The sequence below is a fragment of the Lithobates pipiens genome, unplaced genomic scaffold, assembly GCF_037356315.1.
Source record: "Lithobates pipiens isolate NorthernLeopardFrog02 unplaced genomic scaffold, aLitPip1_a1.2 Scaffold_8, whole genome shotgun sequence".
NCBI classification, from domain to species: Eukaryota; Metazoa; Chordata; class Amphibia; order Anura; family Ranidae; genus Lithobates; species Lithobates pipiens.
In genome coordinates this window covers 493,919,158-493,940,481 of record NW_027507903.1, presented here as the reverse complement: position 1 = coordinate 493,940,481, position 21,324 = coordinate 493,919,158, and the positions used below count along the sequence as shown (strand labels likewise).

Here is a 21,324-nt window from a genome sequence, read left to right as displayed (position 1 = left end):
GGGGTATTTCAGCAAGGGGGTGGGCTTGTACTGGGAGGAGGGGGATTTATGTGTAGCAAGGGCCCCCGCCCCTAGAGGCCTAATGGTGACCTCCAGAGTCAGGGAGAGCTGACATCCTTCTTTGTAAAGTGGGTTACCAGGCATGGTGGGTGTGATACAAAAAGAAATGCTGGGTGCCAGTCACTTTTTGAATGCGAACAAGAGATTTATTGTCTCTTAACAGAACAGTGGGATAGAGGGTTAGGGCCAGGACACCCTTGAGTAGATGCAGTGCTAATTGACAGACTCTGAGGCTTCTATAGGTAGACAGCTATACAGTGGAAGGCCTTCAGCCAGATAACACTTCTGTATAGGTAGGACCGCTGTCTCCTATGGCAATTAATCTTGCAACAGTCAATAAAAGGTAGTTGTATGTAACTCTTGGTAATACAGAACAGTTCATTTCTTATCTCACTGTAGATCTTCACTCAATGCCAGAAACCATGAATCAGACTGAGACAGAAGTACATTTAAATCACACTTGTATAATAATAATAATAATAATGTAAACGTAGTCAAAACATAGCTAGAGTTCAGGAACCGGAATGGATAGTCAGACAAGCCAAAACGTCAGGAAGCCAGAGATGAGCGTAGTAGAACAAGCAGGATCTGGAGCCAGAAGGAATGTCAGCCAAGCAAGCCTTTAACAGGAACACAGGAGAGGGTCTCTAGAGATGTGACCAGGGGGAAGGCAGAGATCATCTGGACTAGACGGCTTAAGTAGGCAGGACTGACGAGCAGGCTGCCATCAACAGGTGAGTCACTGTGGAGAGAAAGGAGCTGGCAATTAGCTGACAGCTGAGCAGCCAGCTTTGAGAAAGCAGGGAAGAGCCCAGCATTGACACTCACTGAGCTCCTAGTCTCTCACTAGACTTCCAGATCCCAGTCGTCACTTGATCTCCTGAGCTCTTCCACAGCTATCCCGCTGTATACTCCTCAAGTGTCACCCCCGCTATCCTGCTGGGTCCATGGCTTGGGACTTGCTGAAGTTTTCCTACTTCTTCACTGTTCCTGATTGGTGAGTAGACTGCTCTGGTACTTGCACAAGCTTACTCACTGTAGTCTCCAGTAGTAAGATGGATGGACCCTTAGCGGCGACAGCTTCCCTTCTGCGGGATTAAGCAGCGAAACAGACACACAAGGCAATCAGGGAACAGAGGATGATCCAGGTGATGGCTGTACAGTGGAGTCTTGGAGATGACACAAATATATCCAGTTTCCTTGTGTATGGTCACCGGGCTCAAAGGGATAAACCAAGAGATACCGCCATAGTGTAGTATTTTCAAACACAGTTTTATTAGAAATAAAAAGTAACTACTCACAAGGGGATGTAAATACAAAGCACAGCAGACCGCCGAGCAACTAGCCCGGATGTAAACGTCACTTCCGGCTCCTACGCGTTACGTCATCAATAGGACTTCAACTGGGAAATTACCTAGTGATAGCACCACCACTGGCACGGATCACCACCAGAGGATCGTCTCACGTTTGGCACATTGCACTTTAACCCGATTGATGCATTTTTTGTGCTGCGATTTTTTTTTTTTAGTGGCATGTTTATATTTTACTCTATTTGGGACACTTTAGTTTGACGCACCGACACGATTGTGTTTCACATATATGATTTGTGTCATATTGCATTTTATTTTTTATTGCTGTGATTCACTGATTTGTTTTGAGTATTTTATGCACATGCTTTATGCACTTTTTATGTACGCAGTATTTTTAATTAGTCCTTGCACATACCCGCATTTTTCAACTGTTTGAGTTGACCCACCTATTTATTGATTACCTTTGATGGTCCACATATTTTCACATTTATTTACACTTGGTCACTTTATAAGATTGTTTTTATAAGATTGTTTTCTTTTCTCTTTTTTTGGGTTTAATAAGCAAGCGCACACACCCCCCTTTTTTAAATTTTCATAAATTGAGAGTCCACTCACATAGTGATTGCTGCTGCTTTTTGTTTTTACCTCCCCCTATTTTACATAGAGCGCGGAAGCTCACAGATATACAGCTTCCCTTCTACCTCTGACCACAACTAGTTCTCCCCCAGCGGAACCTTCTCAAGTTGGTGGTTCTCCAATCCTGCAGTCCCAACCCACAGCTGCTTCTCCTGCTCCTGGATAGGCCTCAGGCAGCAGAGCAGCCAGGTGTCCCCAGGATAGGCCTTAGGCTTCCGGCCTAGCAGCCCAGGTAGACATAACACACTTACACCCAGACAGCCATCCAAGTGGCACAGAACCCTGATCAACTGACTCTACCCAAAAAAATAGGTTCTACCAGCAGGCCTAGGGACTAAAGAAACCCCTGCCAATTGGCTGAGACACCCCATCCATTCATACTCTGACCTTGCGAAGCCCCCTGTCATTCTAATGTCACCAGCCACAGTGCCACCTAGTGACAGAAGAGAAAAGGTGCAGCAATTCCAGAACTAGAGGGGAATCATTGATCTTCTATCAATTGGCCAGGATAATTACAACCTGGCAAACTAAATTTATTAGCAACTCTGTCTAAACACCACCAGGGTGCTACATATGCTTAGGGGATAAGCATGCTGATTAGTGCTCCATTTTTTTTTTTTTTTTTGGGCGGAGGGGGGATTTTTGCTTATACATATTGTAAGGGGCACAGTTTGGGATGTTTGCCTTGGGCTCTAGATGACCTTGTCCTGACACTGGCCAAGAGTGCTGGTGGGCGACCCAAGAAGAGTAGGTTTTGGGGCTTCTCTGTGCAATACCATTGTTATGTTTTATTTTAATAAAAAAAAAATCACTTACAACCGCTTTAAATGGTCCTGATACTGGTACCTCAGTATTTGATAGATACTGGAGAGTTAAACCATTTGATATTCCTCAGGGACTCTATCAAAGAAATTCCTGTGCTAAGTTCACGGGTCTGTATATCTGCTTTGCCCATTGTGAGGGATTCCCACACCCCCTGTACTATTTGAGGGGTTCCCACTATCTCTGTACTGAGTTCCTAGTTGTACACTCCTATTGTGACCGTCATGAGTGGTTCCCCCAATCCTTGGCTGAGGTTCCAGGTCTGCATACTTGCTATGTCCATTAATCACGTCAAAACCAAGTCCATTTCTGGCATTTGTTGTTTACAAGATAAAATCAATATTTTTTTGCTAAAAAAATTCTTAGAACCCCCAAATATTATATAATTTTTAGCAAAAACCCTAGAAAATAACATGGTGGTCTTTGCAATGTTTTATGTCACACGGTAAACATCCCTTGTGACAGTAATGCCGCGTACACACGATCTGACTATCCGGCGGACTTTGCAGCTGAGGTCCGCTGGACTTTCCGAACGAGTGGACCTGCACACACACGACCGGACTTTTCCTTTTGAAATGAACGGACTTGCCCACACACGGAGTAAAGTCCGTTCGTTTTGAACGTGGCTCCAGGTAGCCGGGACTAGCGAAGGAAGTGAATGTCGCCACCTCCATCCGTGAGATTGACACCTTGCTAGTCCCGTCGCCTGGTATGGATTTACCCCATATTCATTCACATAGGGTGGGGGGCCGGTATCTGGGGGCTCCCTTATTAAAGGGGCTCCCAGATTCCGATAAGCCCCGCAGACCCTGACAACCCTGACCGTTGGCCCTTGTCCTTATCAACACAGGGACAAGGTGCTTTGGGGTGGGGGGGCCGCAGCGCAGACAGGCAATTTTGAGTCAAAACTTCTTTCTAAGTCCACCGGAGCCCACACACGGGCGGATTGTCCGACGGACTCTGGTTCGCCGGACCAAGTCCGCCGGATAGTCCAATCGCGTGTACGCGGCATAATAGGCAGTGACAGGTACTCTTTATGGAGCAATCTGGGGTCCAAAAGACCCCAAACCCCTTCTCTGCACTTCAAAGTATTCAAAAATTATTCAAAATCTGATTTGTTTTTTTTTTTTTAATTTGGCCCAATTTAGGAGTGACATTGTGACATCGCTTCAGGGTTACTACATCGGAAACCCAATCGAATCGGCTTCTGGACATGTCGCTCGGGTCTGCATCAAAAAGTGCAGTAAAAAACGCACCAAGCTCCACAAAAAAAAAAGTTCTGAAGCTTCTTTGGGGTGACTGTTGTGTGTAGGGAAGCCCATTTAGGTGGATGGGCTGCCCTATGTGTGATGTGTAAAAATGCTCCAATATGCCCCCCCCCCCCCCCCCCACTAAAAATAAAACAAAAGCGCATTTGGGAATGCAAGTTCCCGCTATGCAGAGTTGCGAATGGGGTTTGACAGCTGAGTGTTTCTGTCTACTCCCTTCTATGTACTTGTATAAAGTTGGCCATACACTTTGCAATTTGTATTCAATGAAAAGGGTGATCACTGATTGATTGCAATTCTTTAAAAAAACGTGCAATGGGAGGGTGGATGATGCAGGGTGTGTGCTAATAAGGTCAGTGGGTCAACTCCTTCCTGTGTCACGATCTCTATACTGATCATGAAGACAGACATTACAAATGGAAACATCTAGAAACATGGATGAGCACAAGAAAAGTAAGGTGTATGTAGATTTAATAGAAAGCTTTGATATTTTTACAAACAAAGAACATGAATGCTATATTGGTGCATAGGGAAGAAGGAATTTAGAAAAAACAAAAAAAGTGTACAAAGGTGAACTTACCCTTTTGTATTTCTTGTCTATGCAGGTAGAATGCCATGTGTACCTGAACCAAGAGAAACTGCTGAAATTCTGCAAGGAGAATGACATTGTGCTGGTTGCATATAGTGCCCTGGGCTCCAACCGGGATGTGACATTCGGGTAAATACGGTACAACATTTTGTGTAAGATGTTAAGGAAGAACCCTGTTATGTACTATTTGAATCTCAACTGTACTTAGTCTTACATATACAGTATGAATAGAAAGAGTTTGCTTCCTATCCGGTTCCTGATCGGCTCACATGCTTTTACTGCGGCACAATGTCACCGCTGTGTGAAACCCCGTACGGCGGGGGACCCGATGCACGTGGCTGGCTGTTGCGATCACCGCACGAGAGCGGAGATATATCTTTTTGTTCCTCCTAAGTAGGAACAACGATATGTCTCCTGCCCCAGTCAGTCCTATCCCCATACAATTAGAACACACTGAGGGAACACAGGTTTAACCCCTTGATCACCCCCTAGTGTTAACCCCTTCCCTACCAGTTACATTTACACAGTAATTGATGCATAGTTATAGCACTGATCGCTGTATAGATGTCAGTGGTCCCAAAAGTGTGTCCAGTGTGTCAGATCTGTCCCTCACAATGTCACAGTACCACTAAAAAACGCAGATCACTGCCATTACTAGTAAAAAAAAAAATTATAAAAATGCCATAAACCTTTTCCCATAGTTTGTAGACGCTTTTGCTCAAACCAATCAATATATGCTTATTGCGATTTATTTATTTATTTTTTACCAAAAATATGTAGAAGAATATATATTGGCTAAACTGATGAAGAAATGGGGGGGAAAAAAATTGGGGCTATATTTAATATAGCAAAAAGTAAATATATATATATATATATATATATATATATTTTTTTCAAAATGATCATTTTTTTTTGTTTATAGCGCAAAAAATAAAAACCACAGAGGTGATAAAACACCACCAAAAGAAAGCTCTATTTGTGGGGAAGAAAAGGACACAAATTTTGCAATTGTCAGATAAAGTGACGCCATGCCAAATTGTAAAAAGTGCTCTGGTCAGGAAGGGGATAAAATCTTCCGGGGCTGAAGTGGTTAAACAAAAAAAATCTAGGATCACCAAATATAGTCTATATACAAGAACCATGTGTATTTTTCCTTGAAACTTGATGTGCTTTGTGTATTTCGCCCAGATCTGTGCAATAATCCAGTGTGAAACTTTCCCTCTGTGCAGGAGCTTCCTGTAATAAAGAACGGTTACTGCTGCTCTCTCTCCTTGTTTAGGGTGACTGGATTCAAGGTTTTAGACAGCTTTCACACCGAGCCGCCCAGGGCGTCTGCGGTAAGACGCTAAAAAAAAAATTGCCGGGAAAAACAATATTGTGGACCCCCAGGTACATACCAGGCACTTGGATCTAGTATGGATTCAGAGGGGACCCCCAGACCCCCCCCCCCGCTTACTTTTTTTTGTTTCTTGCGTGGGGTCCCCCCAAAATACACACCAGACCCTTATCCGAGCATGTAGCCCGGCAGGTCAGGAAAGGGAGGGGACAAGCAAAAGCCCCAACCCCCCCCCCCCCCCCCCTGAACTATACCAGACCGCATGGGCTCTGCGCCTCCCCCCCTTCCAAACAAGGGCCTCTTCCCATCAACCCTGGCCGGTGGTTGTCGGGGTCTGCAGGTGGGGGGCTTATCGTAATCTGGAAGCCCTACCCATTCACCAAAAAAAGTAGTGTAGTGTGAAAAAATACAGTAGACGGTTTTTGACAAGTCTTTTTTTATTAAAAATGTCTTTCATCTGCTGGAGGAAAAGAGACACAATTGTCGTATGTCACTGTCACCGGCCCTGCAGGTGGTGAGCCTATTTTATTATTTGGCATGAGCTTTGTCTGTTTGCTTCCATGCAGGGTTGGTGTAGGTTGTCCTGTACTCCTTGAGGACCCAGTCGTGAATGGTATAGCACAGAGGATTGGACGGACTCCGGCTCAGGTGGCGCTTCGATATCTCCTGCAGAGAGGGATTGTCGTTCTTGCAAAAAGCTACACTGAACACAGAATCAAAGAGAACCTGCAGGTACAAACTCTGCCACAACTTTTTTTTTTTTTAAGTTTTGGATAAAATAGGGAATTGATAAAGCTGAAGTTTAAAGATAGTAAGATCTAAACCCTGATGTGTTTTACTTCCTCTTTGTTCCCCTACAAAGTAAAAGCATAATTGGTTACCCCCCAAATGACCCCTTTTTTTTGAAAGTATTGAAAGTAGACATTCCAAGGTATTTAGTAAGAGGCATGGTGTGGTTTTTTTTTGTTTGTTTTGTTTTTTCCTTTTCACAAAATTGTCATATTAACGGGTTATTTCTCTAGTCGTCTGTCCAGGACAGCACTAGAGAGATAGGCTCCACCTCCAGAGGCAGGAAACACAATCCAGATCTTTAAAGGGCGGTCTCCGTCCCTTCCCCTTCAGTCTTTGTGTTTCCTCCACCGGAGGAGGAGGCTGGATCAGGAGCTCTCCTTCCCCTGACGGTGGGATTGCCCATAAGAGACGGGGAAGGAGTTCTGTGTACCTGTTTTTGGTAGCAGAAATCTGAGGTCCTCCGTTCGGGTTGACAGGAGCTACGAACCGGCGTTCTCCTTCTGAAGCCCGGGGAGGGCTGGCGTTCCCCCGCCTGATGGTAGGTTCGGATTTGAGTGCAAAGTCAGGTGGGGGGCGGCACAGGCATCGAGTTCCGGCCTGTGGAACGCAGGAGGAGGATAGAGGACTTCCGGCAATCCACTTCCGGGTCGCGCAGTGAGCGTGGACGATCCGAACCTTGGTGGCTATTTTAAAAAACCCCGGCCATATAACGTTCGTGCTGCATCACAAACGAAGGGAAAAGCCTCCAGGCAGTTAGGCAAGATTCCGATCGGATATGGATGCAGTAGAGAGTGGCAGTGGAGCCGAACCAGCTCAGGTAGGCAAACACAGAGGTGTCCTGTACCTACAGGATTGGGAGAGAGAGGGGGGGGGGGAGAGATGGACTAATCAATGCAAAGGCATTCTGAAATGGTCCAGGTGGGTTTTTCCTCCCTCCCTCTCTCAAACAGGATCCGGACTAAAGAGTCTTGCGAATCCTGTTAGCAGTTGGCGGGGTGCACATAGGTGTTTGGTGAAGGCATCCTATTTTTGCTAAGGTTTCGCTGACATTAGCTTGTCTGTTTTTCCTTTCCTTCTTCTCTCCTTCTCTTGTCTTGGGCTCTGCCCAAAGAACCAGAGAGGTCAGGGGGGAAGAGATGTCCTTCATGTATGAATAAATTAAAAGAAGGATGGTCTAAGCCCCTTTGCAAACCATGCATAGACAAATTGGTCTATAAGAAAGCTACGGGAGCCTGTAAGGATTTGATTTCTGGAGTACAGAAAGAAATGCAATCCATCAAGACGATGCTAGCGAACCTTGAGACCCCAAAACCAGCCGCAGTCCCCCCTGCTTCCACCCCAGACGAAGGTGATGAATCAGGGGAAGAGGAATTGATTCACTGGATGGCCTAAGTGAGACGGCATCATCCAGAGATATTCCTGTTCAAGGGACAAGCTCTCTCAGATACAGGCTCTCACTCGAGGAGGTAGATGCCTTACTGGGGCGATTTATGAGATGCTCGAAATTAAAGAAGAGCCAGTCTCCCTGTCCTTGCATGACCGGATGTATCAGACCCTAAAGGCAGATTCAGTCAGGGTTTTTCCGGTTCATAGCACACTGGTAGATTCGATCAAGAGTGGGAGGAGCCAGAGAAAAAGCAATTTTTTCCTAAAAGTATGAAGCGGAGATTCCCCTTCAGCGAGGACCCCACTTGCGTTTGGAACAAAGTGCCCAAGGTAGACGCAGCTTTTTCCCAGTGTGCAAAATTAACAGACCTCGCCTTTGAGGACATGGGTGTTCTTAAGGAACCCATGGATAAAAGGATGGAGGTGCTGCTGAAGAGGTCATGGGAAGTAACCAGGATTAATTTAAAACCTGCAATGGCCACGACAATAGTGGCTCGCAACTTGGAGGTCTGGCTGGAACAATTGCAAAGCCATTTGGAAGGGAGGACCTCCAGAAAGGAAATCCTGGAGTCCCTTCCTATGCTACATAAAGCAGCAGGTTATATGGCAGATGCCTCTGCGGAGTCTGTTAAATTGTCAGCCAGGAAGTGCCAGGAAGTGCCCTTGTAAACGCATCTCGCAGGGCACTTTGGTTGAAGTCTTGGTCAGGAGACTCGGCCTCAAAAGTGAGGTTATGTGGCATCCCCTTTGAGGGAGACCTCTTGTTCAGGCAGGATCTTGAGAAAGTCCTGGACCGTACTGCGGACAAGAAGGCCTTTCCTGTTAAAACCAAAAAGACTACAGGTAAACGCTTTTTTCGTCCCCAAAGGCAGGGACAGTCACAAGGACAGACCTCTAAGGAGTCAACCCCCAAGAAACAGTGGATGGGAGGAAAACAGAAAGGCAATCTTTTTTCCTCTTCTAAAAAAAACACGAAATCCCAGTGACCTGGTCCCTGTGGGGGGAAAACTGGGGCAGTTCCTCCCACAGTGGGAAAAGACTACCTCAAATACTTTTATTCTGAGGATCATCAGGGAGGGTTACAAAATACAGTTCAAGCACACCCCACCTACAAGGATGTGTCTGACCAAGCCTCCCAAAGATCCCCAGAAAGCGACAGTTTTGCTGTCGCAAATTGGCTATTTAATAGACCAGAGGGTTCTAGTGCCAGTTCCGTCACAAGAAATAAACTACGGTTTCTACTCGCATGTGATTGTAGTGAAGAAACCGTCAGGCAAATTCCGGTTAATTTTGAATCTAAAGTTACTGAACAAGTGGGTAACTTACAAGAAATTCCGGATGGAAACAATTTTTACAGTGAGGTCAGTACTCCCTCCAAATTGTTTCATGGCCTCTCTCGATCTGAGGGACACGTACCTACACATCCCCATTCGAGAAGACTCTCAAAAGTATTTGAGGATAGCGATTCTTTGGGGAAGGCAGATCCGATACCTCCAATTCAGGGCTCTGCCATTCGGTCTATCTTCTTCCCCCAGGATATTTATCAAGGTCCTGGCAGAAGCGTTGGCTCCCCTGAGGCTGAAAGGGGTCGCTGTCGTACCATACTTGGACGACCTTTTATTCTTCGCCTCCTCAAAGCTCCAACTGCAGGGAGATCTGAGGGTAGCCACCTCTTGCCTAAAATGGCTGGGGTGGTTAATAAACGAAGAAAAGTCGCACTTGACACCAACACAGGCCATACAGTATCTAGGTTTCCTGGTAGATTCGGTGTCACAGAGACTTCCTCACAGGGGAAAAAGTAGAAAAGGTGAAAGATGGTAACATTTTTGCAGTCCAATCGGACAATTTCCATCCGCTCAGCTATGGCAGGGTTGGGCCTATTAATGGCAACAATCCCTGCGGTTCCTTGGGCAAGGGCTCATTTCAGGTGCCTTCAGGCTCCTTGATCAAGCTAACAAGTACAATCATGCATTGGGCAGAAGAAAACCTATAATCGGTTTCAGCGGTCCATCTAAAGGGGGTGGACAACCACCTGGCAGACTTTGAGTCGACACCGGGTGTACGAATCAGAATGGTCCCTGAATAGGGAAATTTTCCAGCTGAAGTGCGCAAATGGGGTCTTCCGGAGGTGGACTTGTTCACCAGGAAAGCGAACACCCAGGTCCCAGTATACTTCTCCCTAGAGAGGAAGGCAGGGGCAAAAGGGATAGACGCTTTGGCACAAAACTGGGAGTTTCACACTTACTACGCCTCCCCCCCCCCCATTCAAGCTAATTCCTCTAGTCCTGAGGAAATTTTTGCAGGAATGGACCACATTAATACTGGTGGTTTTGTATTGGCCGAAGAGACCGTGGTTCTCAATGCTGCTGGGCCTGACAGACGAGCCTCCACTCATACTGCCCGAGAGAGAGGATCTGCTGTCCCAGGGTCCAGTTCTGTTGCCAGAAATACAGACACTAAAGTTATCGGCCTGGCGTCTGAAGAGAGCCTCTTGAAGTCTAAGGGGCTCTCGGATAGGGTGATTAGAACACTCCTTTCTAGTAGGAAGAGGGTAACCCAAGCAATTTATGTTAAGTATTGGAAGGTTTTTTGTTCATGGTTGGACACTAAAAAGGTGTCTAAGTATCCCGACAGTCTTGGAGTTTTTACAAGACGGTGCGGATAAGGGACTGGCCATTAGTACCTTTTTAAAGGTACAAATTGCGGCCCTGTCTGTTTGTTTTTTTTTTTTTTTTGGATCAACCTCTGGCAGCAGACCCGCTAGTCAGCAGGTCCTTTAAGGGGTTGACCAGGATTAAACCTGTTCCTTTCAAAATTTTACCCAAATGGGACCTGTCAATTGTGTTACAGGGATGGGTAACAAAGTCTTGGGAAGAAGAACTTTCCTTGAAATGGATCACGCTCAAAACAGTGTTCCTAGTGGCTATTTCCACAGCCAGACGCATTAGCGAGCTTCAGGCACTTTCGGTGAAAGAGCCGTTTTTACAAATTTTTGAAGATAGGCTGGTGTTGAGTACGGACCCTGGGTTTTTACCCAAAGTAGTGACAAAGTTCCCTAGAACACAGGAAATTGTTTTACCTTCGTTCTGTGGGTCCCCCACTAATCCTAAGGAGGTAGCGTTTAACCAACTGGATGGGAGAGCCTGTGTCTTACAGTATCTGGAGATGTCGAAAAGCATTAGAAAATCAAATGCATTATTTGTTTTAAAGGCGAGTAAAAAATTGGGGTCACAAGCTTCAAAGAATACAATTGCAAGGTGGATCAAACAAGCTATTGTAGAAGCCTACAAAGGGATGAAAATGGAATGTCCTTTTTTCCCCCAAGGCTCACTCTACACGGGCACTATCGACCTTTTGGGCAGAGCGAGCTGGAGCGACACCAGAACAAATTTGTCGAGCAGCAACTTGGTCAAGCTACTTGACGTTTATGAAGCATTACAGATTGGACCTTATCTCAGTGCAAGATCAGGCGTTTGGGAGAAAGGTCCTTCAAGCGGTAGTCCCCCCCCCCCCCCCCCTAATCTGGTAAGTTCTTGTTGATCCTCTCTAGTGCTGTCCTGGACAGACGACTAGAGAAAACGAGAGTTAGACTTACCGGTAACTCTGTTACTAGGAGTCGTCCAGGACAGCATGGATTCCCTCCCTATATGCTGTTATAATGCCGGACAAGTGTGTTTGTCGTTACAGAAGCAGTTTCCGGGGAAGTTCTCATTTAGAAGACTGAAGGGGAAGGGACGGAGACCGCCCTTTAAAGATCTGGATTGTGTTTCCTGCCTCTGGAGGTGGAGCCTATCTCTCTAGTGCTGTCCTGGACGACTCCTAGAAACAGAGTTACTGGACGACTCCTAGAAACAGAGTTACCGGTAAGTCTAACTCTCGTTTTCTCTCACGTGGCATATTTGTACCACAAATTACACCCCAAAATATATTCTGCTACTCCTAAGTATGGCGATATCACATTGTGAGACTTTTTCACAGCTGGCCACATACAGTGGCCAACATGCAGGGAGCACCATCAAGCATTCTAGGGACATAAATTACACATGGCATGGCACTGTAGACCACTGATGGGTCACAGAGGTGGCACTCGTATAGCACAAGTGGGGCACTTCAGGACAATGTCACGGATTGGGGCACTGATGAGCACTGATATTGCATGGATTGGGGCACTGCTGGGCACTAATAAGGCACAGATTAGGCCCCTGCTTTGCACTGATATGGCACCACTGAGAACTGATATGGCACAAATTGAGGCACTGCTGGGCACTAATATGACTTGTATTGGGGCACCGCTTGGCACTGATATGGATTTGGGCACTGCTGGGGCAATGATCTGACACAGATGGGAAGCACTGATCTGGCACGGACTGGGGCACTGCTGGGCACTGATCTGGCATGGGGGCACTGGCACTATAAAAAAAAGACCTACCTGAAGCAGCCTCATGCTGCAGTTTCTCCCTCCTCTGCTCACAGGATTAGTGTGAGCAGCGGAAAGAACCGGACTTGACGCCGGTTTTCTTACATTGATTGCTCCGTCATTGGACTGTCATTGGCTGCTGTCACTGGCCCTTTACCGCAATCGTGACCCACCGGGTCCCGTGAATCCGATGCTCATGGAAGCCCCCGGTGTGTCTCAGGGGGCACGATTCTGGGAGGACGTCATAGTACGCCCTCCCAGAGTTATCGAGCCGCACTGTAGCCGTCATTCAGCTATGGCACGGTTAACTGGTTAACCACTTACCCACTCGGTTACTTAATCCCCCTTCCTAACCAGACCAATTTTCAACTTTCGGTGCTCTCACATTTTGAAATTTGAATGCAACACTGTACCCATATGAAATATTTTTTTTTTTTTTTTTTTTCACATAGTGATTTCTTTTGGTGGTATTTAACCACTTGCTTACTGGGCACTTAAACACCCTTCCTGACCAGACCAATTTTCAGCTTTTGGTGCTCTCACATTTTGAATGACAATTACTCAGTCATGCAACACTGTACCCAAATGAATTTTGTGTCCTTTTTTTCCCACAAATAGAGCTTTCTTTTGGTGGTATTTGATCACCTCTGGGGTTTTTATTTTTTGCACTATAAATGAAAAAAGACCGAAAATTTTGAAAAAAAACCCATATTTGTTTCTGTGATAAAATTTTGCAAATTATAATTTTTTTTTCATAAATTTTAGCCACAATTTATACTGCTACATATCTTTGGTAAAAATAACCCAAATTAGTGGATATTATTTGGTCTTTGTGAAAGTTAGAGAGTCTATAAGCTGTGGTGCGAATCGCACAAAATTGATCACACCTGATGTACTGGTGGCCTATCTCATTTCTTGCGACCCGAGCAAGTCAGGAAAGTACAAATACCCCCCAAATGACCCCTTTTTTTGAAAGTAGACATTCCAAGGTATTTACTAAGATGCATGGTGAGGTTTTTGATATTGTCATCTTTTTCCCACAATTCTTTGCAAAATGAAGGTGTTTTTTTTTTTTTTTCTCACAAAATTTTCAATGTAATAGGTTATTTCTCTCACATGGCATGTGTATACCACAAATTACACCCCAAAATACGTTCTGCTACTCCTTCTGAGTATTACGATACCAAATGTGTGAGACTTTTACACAGCCTGGCCACATACAGAGGCCCAATATTGAAATAGCACCATCAGGCGTTCTAGGAGCATAAATTACACATTTCATTTCTCAACCACCTATTACATTTTTGAAGGCCCTGGAGCACCAGGACAATGGAAATGCCCACAAAGTGACCCCATTTTGGAAAGCTAACACCCCAACGTATAATCTATGAGGCATAATGAGTCATTTGAATGGTTAATTTTTGTTCCAGAAGTTTTGGGAAAATGTGGAAAAAAAATGAAAACGCATTTGTTTTTTTTTTTTTTGTTTTTTTTTTTTTTACGCAAAGTTGTCCATTTATAAGATATTTCCAACACATAGCATGTACATAGCAAAAATGACACCCCAAAATACGTTCTACTACTCCTGAGTATAACGATACCAAATGTGTGAGACTTTTACACAGCCTGGCCACATACAGAGGCCCAATATTGAAATAGCACCATCAGGCGTTCTAGGAGCATAAATTACACATCTTATTTCTCAACCACCTATTACAGTTTTGAAGGCCCTGGAGCACCAGGACAATGGAAATGCCCACAAAGTGACCCCACGTGGCACTGGAGGCAGATGGCACTGGAGGCAGATGGCACTGGAGGCAGACAGATGGGGCTGACAGATGGCACTGGGGCTGGCACTGGCAGATGGCACTGGCAGATGGTGCTGGCTATTTGCTCTGGCAAATGGGGCTGGCAGGTGGCACTGGCGCTGGCAGGTGGCACTGGGGCTGACGGCGCTGGCAGGTGGCGCTGGCAGGTGGCACTGGCGGCACTGGGGCTGACGGATGGCACTGGGGCTGACGGATGGTGCTGGCAGGTGGAACTGGTGCTGGCAGGTGGCACTGGTGCTGGCAGGTGGCGCTGGCAGGTGGCACTGACGGCACTGGGGCTGACGGCACTGTGGCTGACAGATGGCGCTGGCAGGTGGTGCTGGCAGGTGGCACTGGGGCTGACGGCAGGTGGCGCTGGCAGGTGGCACTGGCGCTGGCAGGTGGCACTGGCAGGTGGCACTGGGGCTGACAGATAGCACTGGGGCTGACAGATGGCACTGGGGCTGACAGATGGCACTGGGGCTGACAGATGGCACTGGGGCTAACTTACAGATCCTCTCTATCCTCACACGCTGTCTCTGTGTGAGGAGGGAGAGACACGGCAATGGGAGATGATCTCATATGTTTACATTTGAGATCATCTCCCATTGGCAGCTGCGATCGCGCTGTGAACGGCCGCTTTGATTGGCCGTTCATGGCGATCTGTGTTTGCTTGTCTCCGGGAGACACGGCGAATACAAAACTTCCGCGATGCGCGCCCCCGGCGGCGCGCATTGCGGAAGTAAACAAAAGGACGTCCAGGGACGGCCAGGCGAAGGAACCCGCCTGCTCTACGGCCGTCATTTGGCTATAGGGCGGGCGGGAGGTGGTTAATCACCACTGGGTTTGTTGTTGTTTTTTTACGCTATAAATGAAAAAAGACCAAAAATTCTGTAAAAAAATAAATAAATAAAAAAATAACATTTTTCTTCGATTCTGTTATAAAATTTAGCAGATCTTGTGTTTTTTTTTTTTTTTTTTTTCATAAATTTTGGCCAAAATTTATACTGCTACATATCTTTGGTAAAAATAACCCAAATCCGTATAATATTATTTGGTCTTTGTGAAAGTTAGGCCCCTTTTTAGACCTATGGATCCGTTTTTACTTCTCCGCTTGCTCAGCAGGGATCGCTTCGTTGATCCCCGCTGAGCCGGCGGATGACAAGTCCACCTCTGCACTCTGTGCAGGGATGGACTTGTCAGAGCTCTGCTCTCCCCTATAGGGGGATCGGATGATTACGGACCACCTGTCTGTTCTCATCTGATCCGATCTGCCAGACGGATGAAAAATAGGGTTTGCACCCGTCTGGATTTAGTGGAGTGGATCAGATCGGATGTCAGCAGACATGTCACCACTGACATCCGACGCTCCATGGATCTGCATGGAGTGCCCGTTCAGATCCACCTAAAAAACTGACAGGCGGATCTGAATGGTCTGCACATGTGAAAGGGGCCTTAGAGCCGGTTCACACAGCGGGCGATGCGAGGCGACACGACTCGCCTTGCCTTGCTCTCGCAAGTCGCCCCCGTTCTGTACAATGGAACCGTTCTGAGAGGAGCGACTCGAGTCGCTCCGACTCAGAAAAAAGGTTCCTGTACTACTTTTGGGCGACCTCGGGGCGACTTGCATTGACTTCTATACAGAAGTCATCTGCAAGTTGCCGCTGAGGTCGCGGCAGGTCGCGGCGAGGCAAGTCGGAGTCGCCTCGCCTCGCCTGCAGTGTGAACCGGCCCTTAGAGTCTACAATCTATATGATGCCAATCATTGAAATTGATCACACCTGATGCACTGATTTTCTCATTTCTTGAGACCCTAACAAGCTAAGAAAGTACAAATACCCCCCAAATGACCCCTTTTTGGAAAGTAGACCTTCCAAAATATTTAGTAACAGGCATAGTGAGTGTTTGGTGTTTGTTTTTATTGTTTTGTTTTGTTTTTTTTAAGTTGTAATTTTTTCCCACAATTGTTTGCAAAATGAATATTGATTTTATTTTCACAAAATTGTCATATTAACAGGTTATTTCTCACACACAGCATATTCATACCACAAATTTCACCCCAAAACACATTCTACTATTCCTCCTGAGTATGGCGATACCACATGTGTGAGACTTTTACACAGCCTGGCCACATACAGAGGTCCAACATGCAGGGAGAACCATCAGGTGTTCTAGGGACATAAGTTACACATGTAATTTCTTGACTACCTCTTGCAATTTTGAAGGTACTAGAGCACCAGGACAATGAAAGCGCCCAAAAAATGACCCAATTTTGGAAAGCAAACACCCCAACGTATATTCTATGAGGCATAATGAGTCTTTTGAACAAGTCATAATTTTTTTTTTTTCTTTCCACAAGTTTTTGGAAAATGTGGGAAGAAAATGAAAACTTTTTTTTATTTTATTTTTTATTTTATTTTTTTCCACACAAAGTTGTCCATTTATGGAATATTTCTTACACATGTATCTAGCCAAAATTACACCCCAAAATGTATTCTGCTACTCCTCCCAAGTATTACGATACCACATGTGTGAGACTTTTACCACAGCCTGGCCACCTACAGAGGCCCAACAAGCAGGGAGGACCATCAGGTGTTCTAGGGGCATACATTTAAAATCGAATTTGATTACCTATTATACTTTTGTGTGGCAGTGGTGGGCACTCTAGTCGCATGGACGTGGCCCAGATGAGAACTGATGTGGTGTAGATGGATGAGGATGGCTGAGCATGGATGGCTGAGTATGAATGGCATGGATTGACGAGGCAGGAATTGGCACCGAGCAGCACTGTAGGCACTACAGATACAGCGCTGCTGCAACCGATCTCCCCCCACTGTACTGATAGGTAAGGAGGGAGAGAGATGAACCGGGCATGCGCCGGCATGTTTACAGCTGATCACTCCATCATTTGATCATGAGCGATCAAGTGGTAAAGGGATGCTGCCATCGGCCCTATACCATGATCCATGATGCGCCGGGTCCTTCGGACCCAGCGGTCATGGATATTCCCGGTTGAAAAGCCAATTCTGGGAGCACATTATAGTACGCCCTCCCAGAGTTATCCAACGCCCTGCAGCCGTTTTTCGGCTATGGGCGCTCAGCAAGTGGTTAAACAAAATCATTCTGTTTTCATGTCATACCTTCTTTTAGACTCAGTGATGTTTCACTGGGTTTCTATGCATCCCTGTGCTATGCAGGCAGATAATGGATGCTGGCAGGGTGCTGTACATAGTATCTTAAAGCCGGCTTCAGTATTCCTCTCAAGAACTTTCAAAACTGATTACATTTGCATGCAAAATATTTTAAGTAACACTTACATGTGATACCAAGCCTCCACGGTTGAAAGAACTGAAATCCAATAAATGAAGGGGGCAGGGGAGGCTGGGCCGAAACTAGGGGGGCGGGGGGGGAACACCTGCCCCGGGAGTCACATTGAGAGGGGCGCCACGGCTGACAGGCGCAGAGAAAGCAACATCAATACTCACGTCAGCCCAGAGCTGGGAGGCAGGAGCTGAGAGCAATGAGAAGTTCTCTCTCTCTCCCTCCTGTCAGTGCAGTGCTCCTGTTTATACAGAAACAATCATTACTGAAGAGCAGGTGTTCTCTTCCCCTGGCTGTTTTTCTTTCCTCCTCTTGTTTTTTTAGCTGTGGTGGTGGCCGGGATCCCCATGCGCCAGGGATCAATGGGAGCCCAAGGGAGGACAGCAGTGGGGGTGCAGGGTGCCTGAATGTCGGAAGGTGCTCAGTGAGGGAGCGGGAGAGTGGGGTCAGTACAGAGTATGCAAGAGAACATGTCCCCCCCCCTCCCCCCCCCCCCCCGCCTTCTCCTGTTGCTGCACCAGTGACCTGTTCCGAGGAGCTCTGGAGAGGCAGAGGGATTTGAGAGCCTGAACCAGAGGTTCTAATTGGCTTCAAAATAGGGTGGGCTCGGGTTGCAGACACACCCAGGTGTGTTACAACAGCGAATTAATATTCACCGTTGTGTTTTCCGATTGGCCGAAAAGAGAAGACTCCTGATTTGCAGCTGAGGAGGGAACGGAAGCCACTGCCGTGGAGAGCAGGAGAATGGGAGGCTGCCAAGCAGGGGGAAGCCGCTATCATGGAGAGCAGGAGAACATGAGGCAGCCAAGCAGGGGGAAGCCCCTATCATAGAGAGTAGGAGAACGTGAGGCAGCCGAGCAGGGGGAAGCCGCTGTTGTGGAGAGTAGGAAAACGGGAGGCCGCTGCCACCAAGCAAGGGGAAGCCGCCGGTGATGGGGTAAGTGCTACCGACCGGGGGAGGGGGGCATACTATTTTTCACCCCCCCCCCCCAAAAAAAATAAAAATAAATGCTAGGACCACTGCTCCAGTGATGCTGGTAAGGTAGGGGGGCACACTGATGTAAGGGGGAGGGGGCACACTGATATAAAATGGCGGGGAACGCAGATGTGGGGGGGGGACTTGTATGTAAGGGGGAACACTGATATAAAGGGGGGAATTGATGTAAGGGGGGCTCTGAAGAAAGAGGGGACAATAGTGTAAGTAACAATTGATGTAAAAGGGGACGTTGATATAAAGGGGCAAACTGTTTTACAGGGAGGCTCTTAAGCAAGTAGGGGCACTGAAGTAAGGAAGGACTCTGATTTAAAGGGGGGGATGAAATTAAGGGGGGGACTCTGATACAGGGAAGGCACTATTGCAAGGGGTAAATTGATGTAAGAGGGGACATTGATATGAAGGACGAAACTAATCTAAGGAGGGACTCTGAGGTAAGGAGAAACTCTGATTTAAGGAAATATTCTGATATAAAAGGGGGCATTGATATAAGGGAGGACTCTGATGCAAGTAAGGCACTATTGCAAAAGGGGACACTCATGTAAGGTGAATTGATGTAAGAGGGGACATCTATATAAATGGCAGAACTGATGTAAGGGAGGGACTCTGAAGTAAGGGGGGACATGAACATTAAGGACTCCAATGTAAAGGACGATTGAGGTAAGGGGGCTTCGAAGTAAGGTGGGATGCTGATGTAAAGAAGACACTGATGTAATATGGGGCATTAATGTTATGCCGCGTACACACGAGCGGAATGTCTGACAGAAAAAAATGAGACGGAAGCTTTTCATCGTATATTCCCATCGTGTGTATGCCTCATCTGACTTTTTTTTTTTTTATTTATTTTTTTTTTTTTTTCCCGAAAATTCTGACGAACCTAGAAATAGGAATTGGTTCCGTCTGAAATATTTAAAACATGTTCTATCGGGAAAACCACTCGTCTGTATCCTGTTCCGACGGACCAAAAACGGCGCATGCTCTGAAGCAAGTATGAAACGGAGGCTATTAGCTACTGGCTATTGAACTTCCTTTTTCTAGTCCTGTCGTACGATTGGACTTTAGTGTGATCGTGTGTACACAATACAGTTTCAGCGGAACTGTCGGAACTTCGTCGGAAAAACCTTCATATTTTTTATTCAGATGGGAAAACCGGTCGCGTGTACGCGACATAAGGGGGGACACTGATGTACAGAAGGACACTGATGTAAAGAGGGATATTAATGTAAGGTGTTGCATTGTTATTATAATAAGTAATGGGGAACTCTGGAGAGAGAGAGAGAGACACACTGATGTATGGGGGACACTGATGCAACATAATATTGTAAAAATCCCTCTTTTTGGGTGGGGGCACTGAACTGAGCCTTTTCCCTAGGTGACAGAAAGTCGGGCTACGCCACTGAGGCGAGGGACTGGGAAGGGTTAGAATTTCATAGGTGCTCGACCTAAGGCCCTCTAGCTCTTGTGGAACTACAAGTTCCATCAAGTCTCATCCTTTGGGAGTCATGCTTGTAGCAGTGAGCCTTGCAATGCCGCAAGGGACTTGTTGTTCCACAATAGTTGGAGAGCCACAGGTTAAGCACTTTTAGTTAATTGTTTTTTTTTTTTTAACACTAAAAAGTGCATTGAAGGGTGTGCTTTTATCCACCCAAAAGGGGTAGAACCTCTCCCTGAACCCCCGGGGTGCAAGGTTCCAGGAACAAGGGTACAATTAGGTCTACAATTAGGGTCTGGCGGACCCTTCTCCTCATGGCCAGCCGAAGCCAACCACTGAGTACTAGGTCAAGGGGCTCTCAAGAAGAGACCTTCCAGGTTCAGGGGAGAGAGGAACCTAAGGGCCACACATCCACCCCTAGACTTCAGGGCAAGCCAGAGGACTCGCACCCTCCATCCAGTGAAGAAAAACACACACAAAAGTGAAAAGTGACAAACCTAAGGAGAAAATAAATGGCTGTGCAATGTGCACTAGCTAGACCCTGAGGCCTGGTAGCAAAAATTGCCCCAAACTTAGCCAGAAGGCCAGGGAGCACAGACACCGTTGACTCTCTGCCTTCCCGATTCATGGCCAAAATAGATTCATACTAGGAGTAACTGGGCCCATCTCATTTTCCTGGGGAAATTACTCCTGTGCCCCAACTATCTGTGGGCACCCCAGTGTCTGTTTTAGCCAGTACTAGCCTTCAGAGCCCCCATCATACCAGCAGGTTACTATACAGCCAACCATTCCTGGTATAAGGCCGTAATGACGGCCTAGCACCCCTACCGGACACTGATAAGAACAGATACTACACTTGATCTTAGCTAAAAGGTTGAGAAGTGATGGGTTAGATGATACTGGATGTTGTTGAGCCAGGAAATGAGGCAAATCTAGCTGACTATTTGACTTGCTGCAGTTTCTAATGCACGTTGTGAGAAGCTCACAGTGTGCAGTCAAATCAAAGCAAGCAATTTCAGTTTGGGAGAGGAGCCAGTGCAGATACACAGCAGGACGTAAGAGCACTTTGAAAGTGAGGAGATATCCCTTCTTGGACAATTTCCACCAAAACCTGTTTCTTGAGGGCATGTTAAATAAGCCTAAAAAAATAAAG

The 21,324-nt window shown here is 46.4% G+C and overlaps 1 protein-coding gene and 1 pseudogene across 1 annotated transcript in view; one reads left to right on the top strand and one right to left on the bottom strand.

The window, feature by feature from the left end:
• LOC143960480 (aldo-keto reductase family 1 member C15-like) overlaps positions 1–21,324 on the top strand; it is a 73,978-nt gene that overhangs the window by 38,879 nt on the left and 13,775 nt on the right. Inside the window, exons 6-7 of the mRNA XM_077469127.1 lie at positions 4,702–4,814; positions 6,588–6,753. Of these exons, the coding sequence (XP_077325253.1) occupies positions 4,702–4,814; positions 6,588–6,753 (279 nt within the window). The remainder of the gene's footprint in view (positions 1–4,701; positions 4,815–6,587; positions 6,754–21,324) is intronic.
• LOC143964628 (U2 spliceosomal RNA) lies at positions 20,936–21,057 on the bottom strand (annotated as a pseudogene).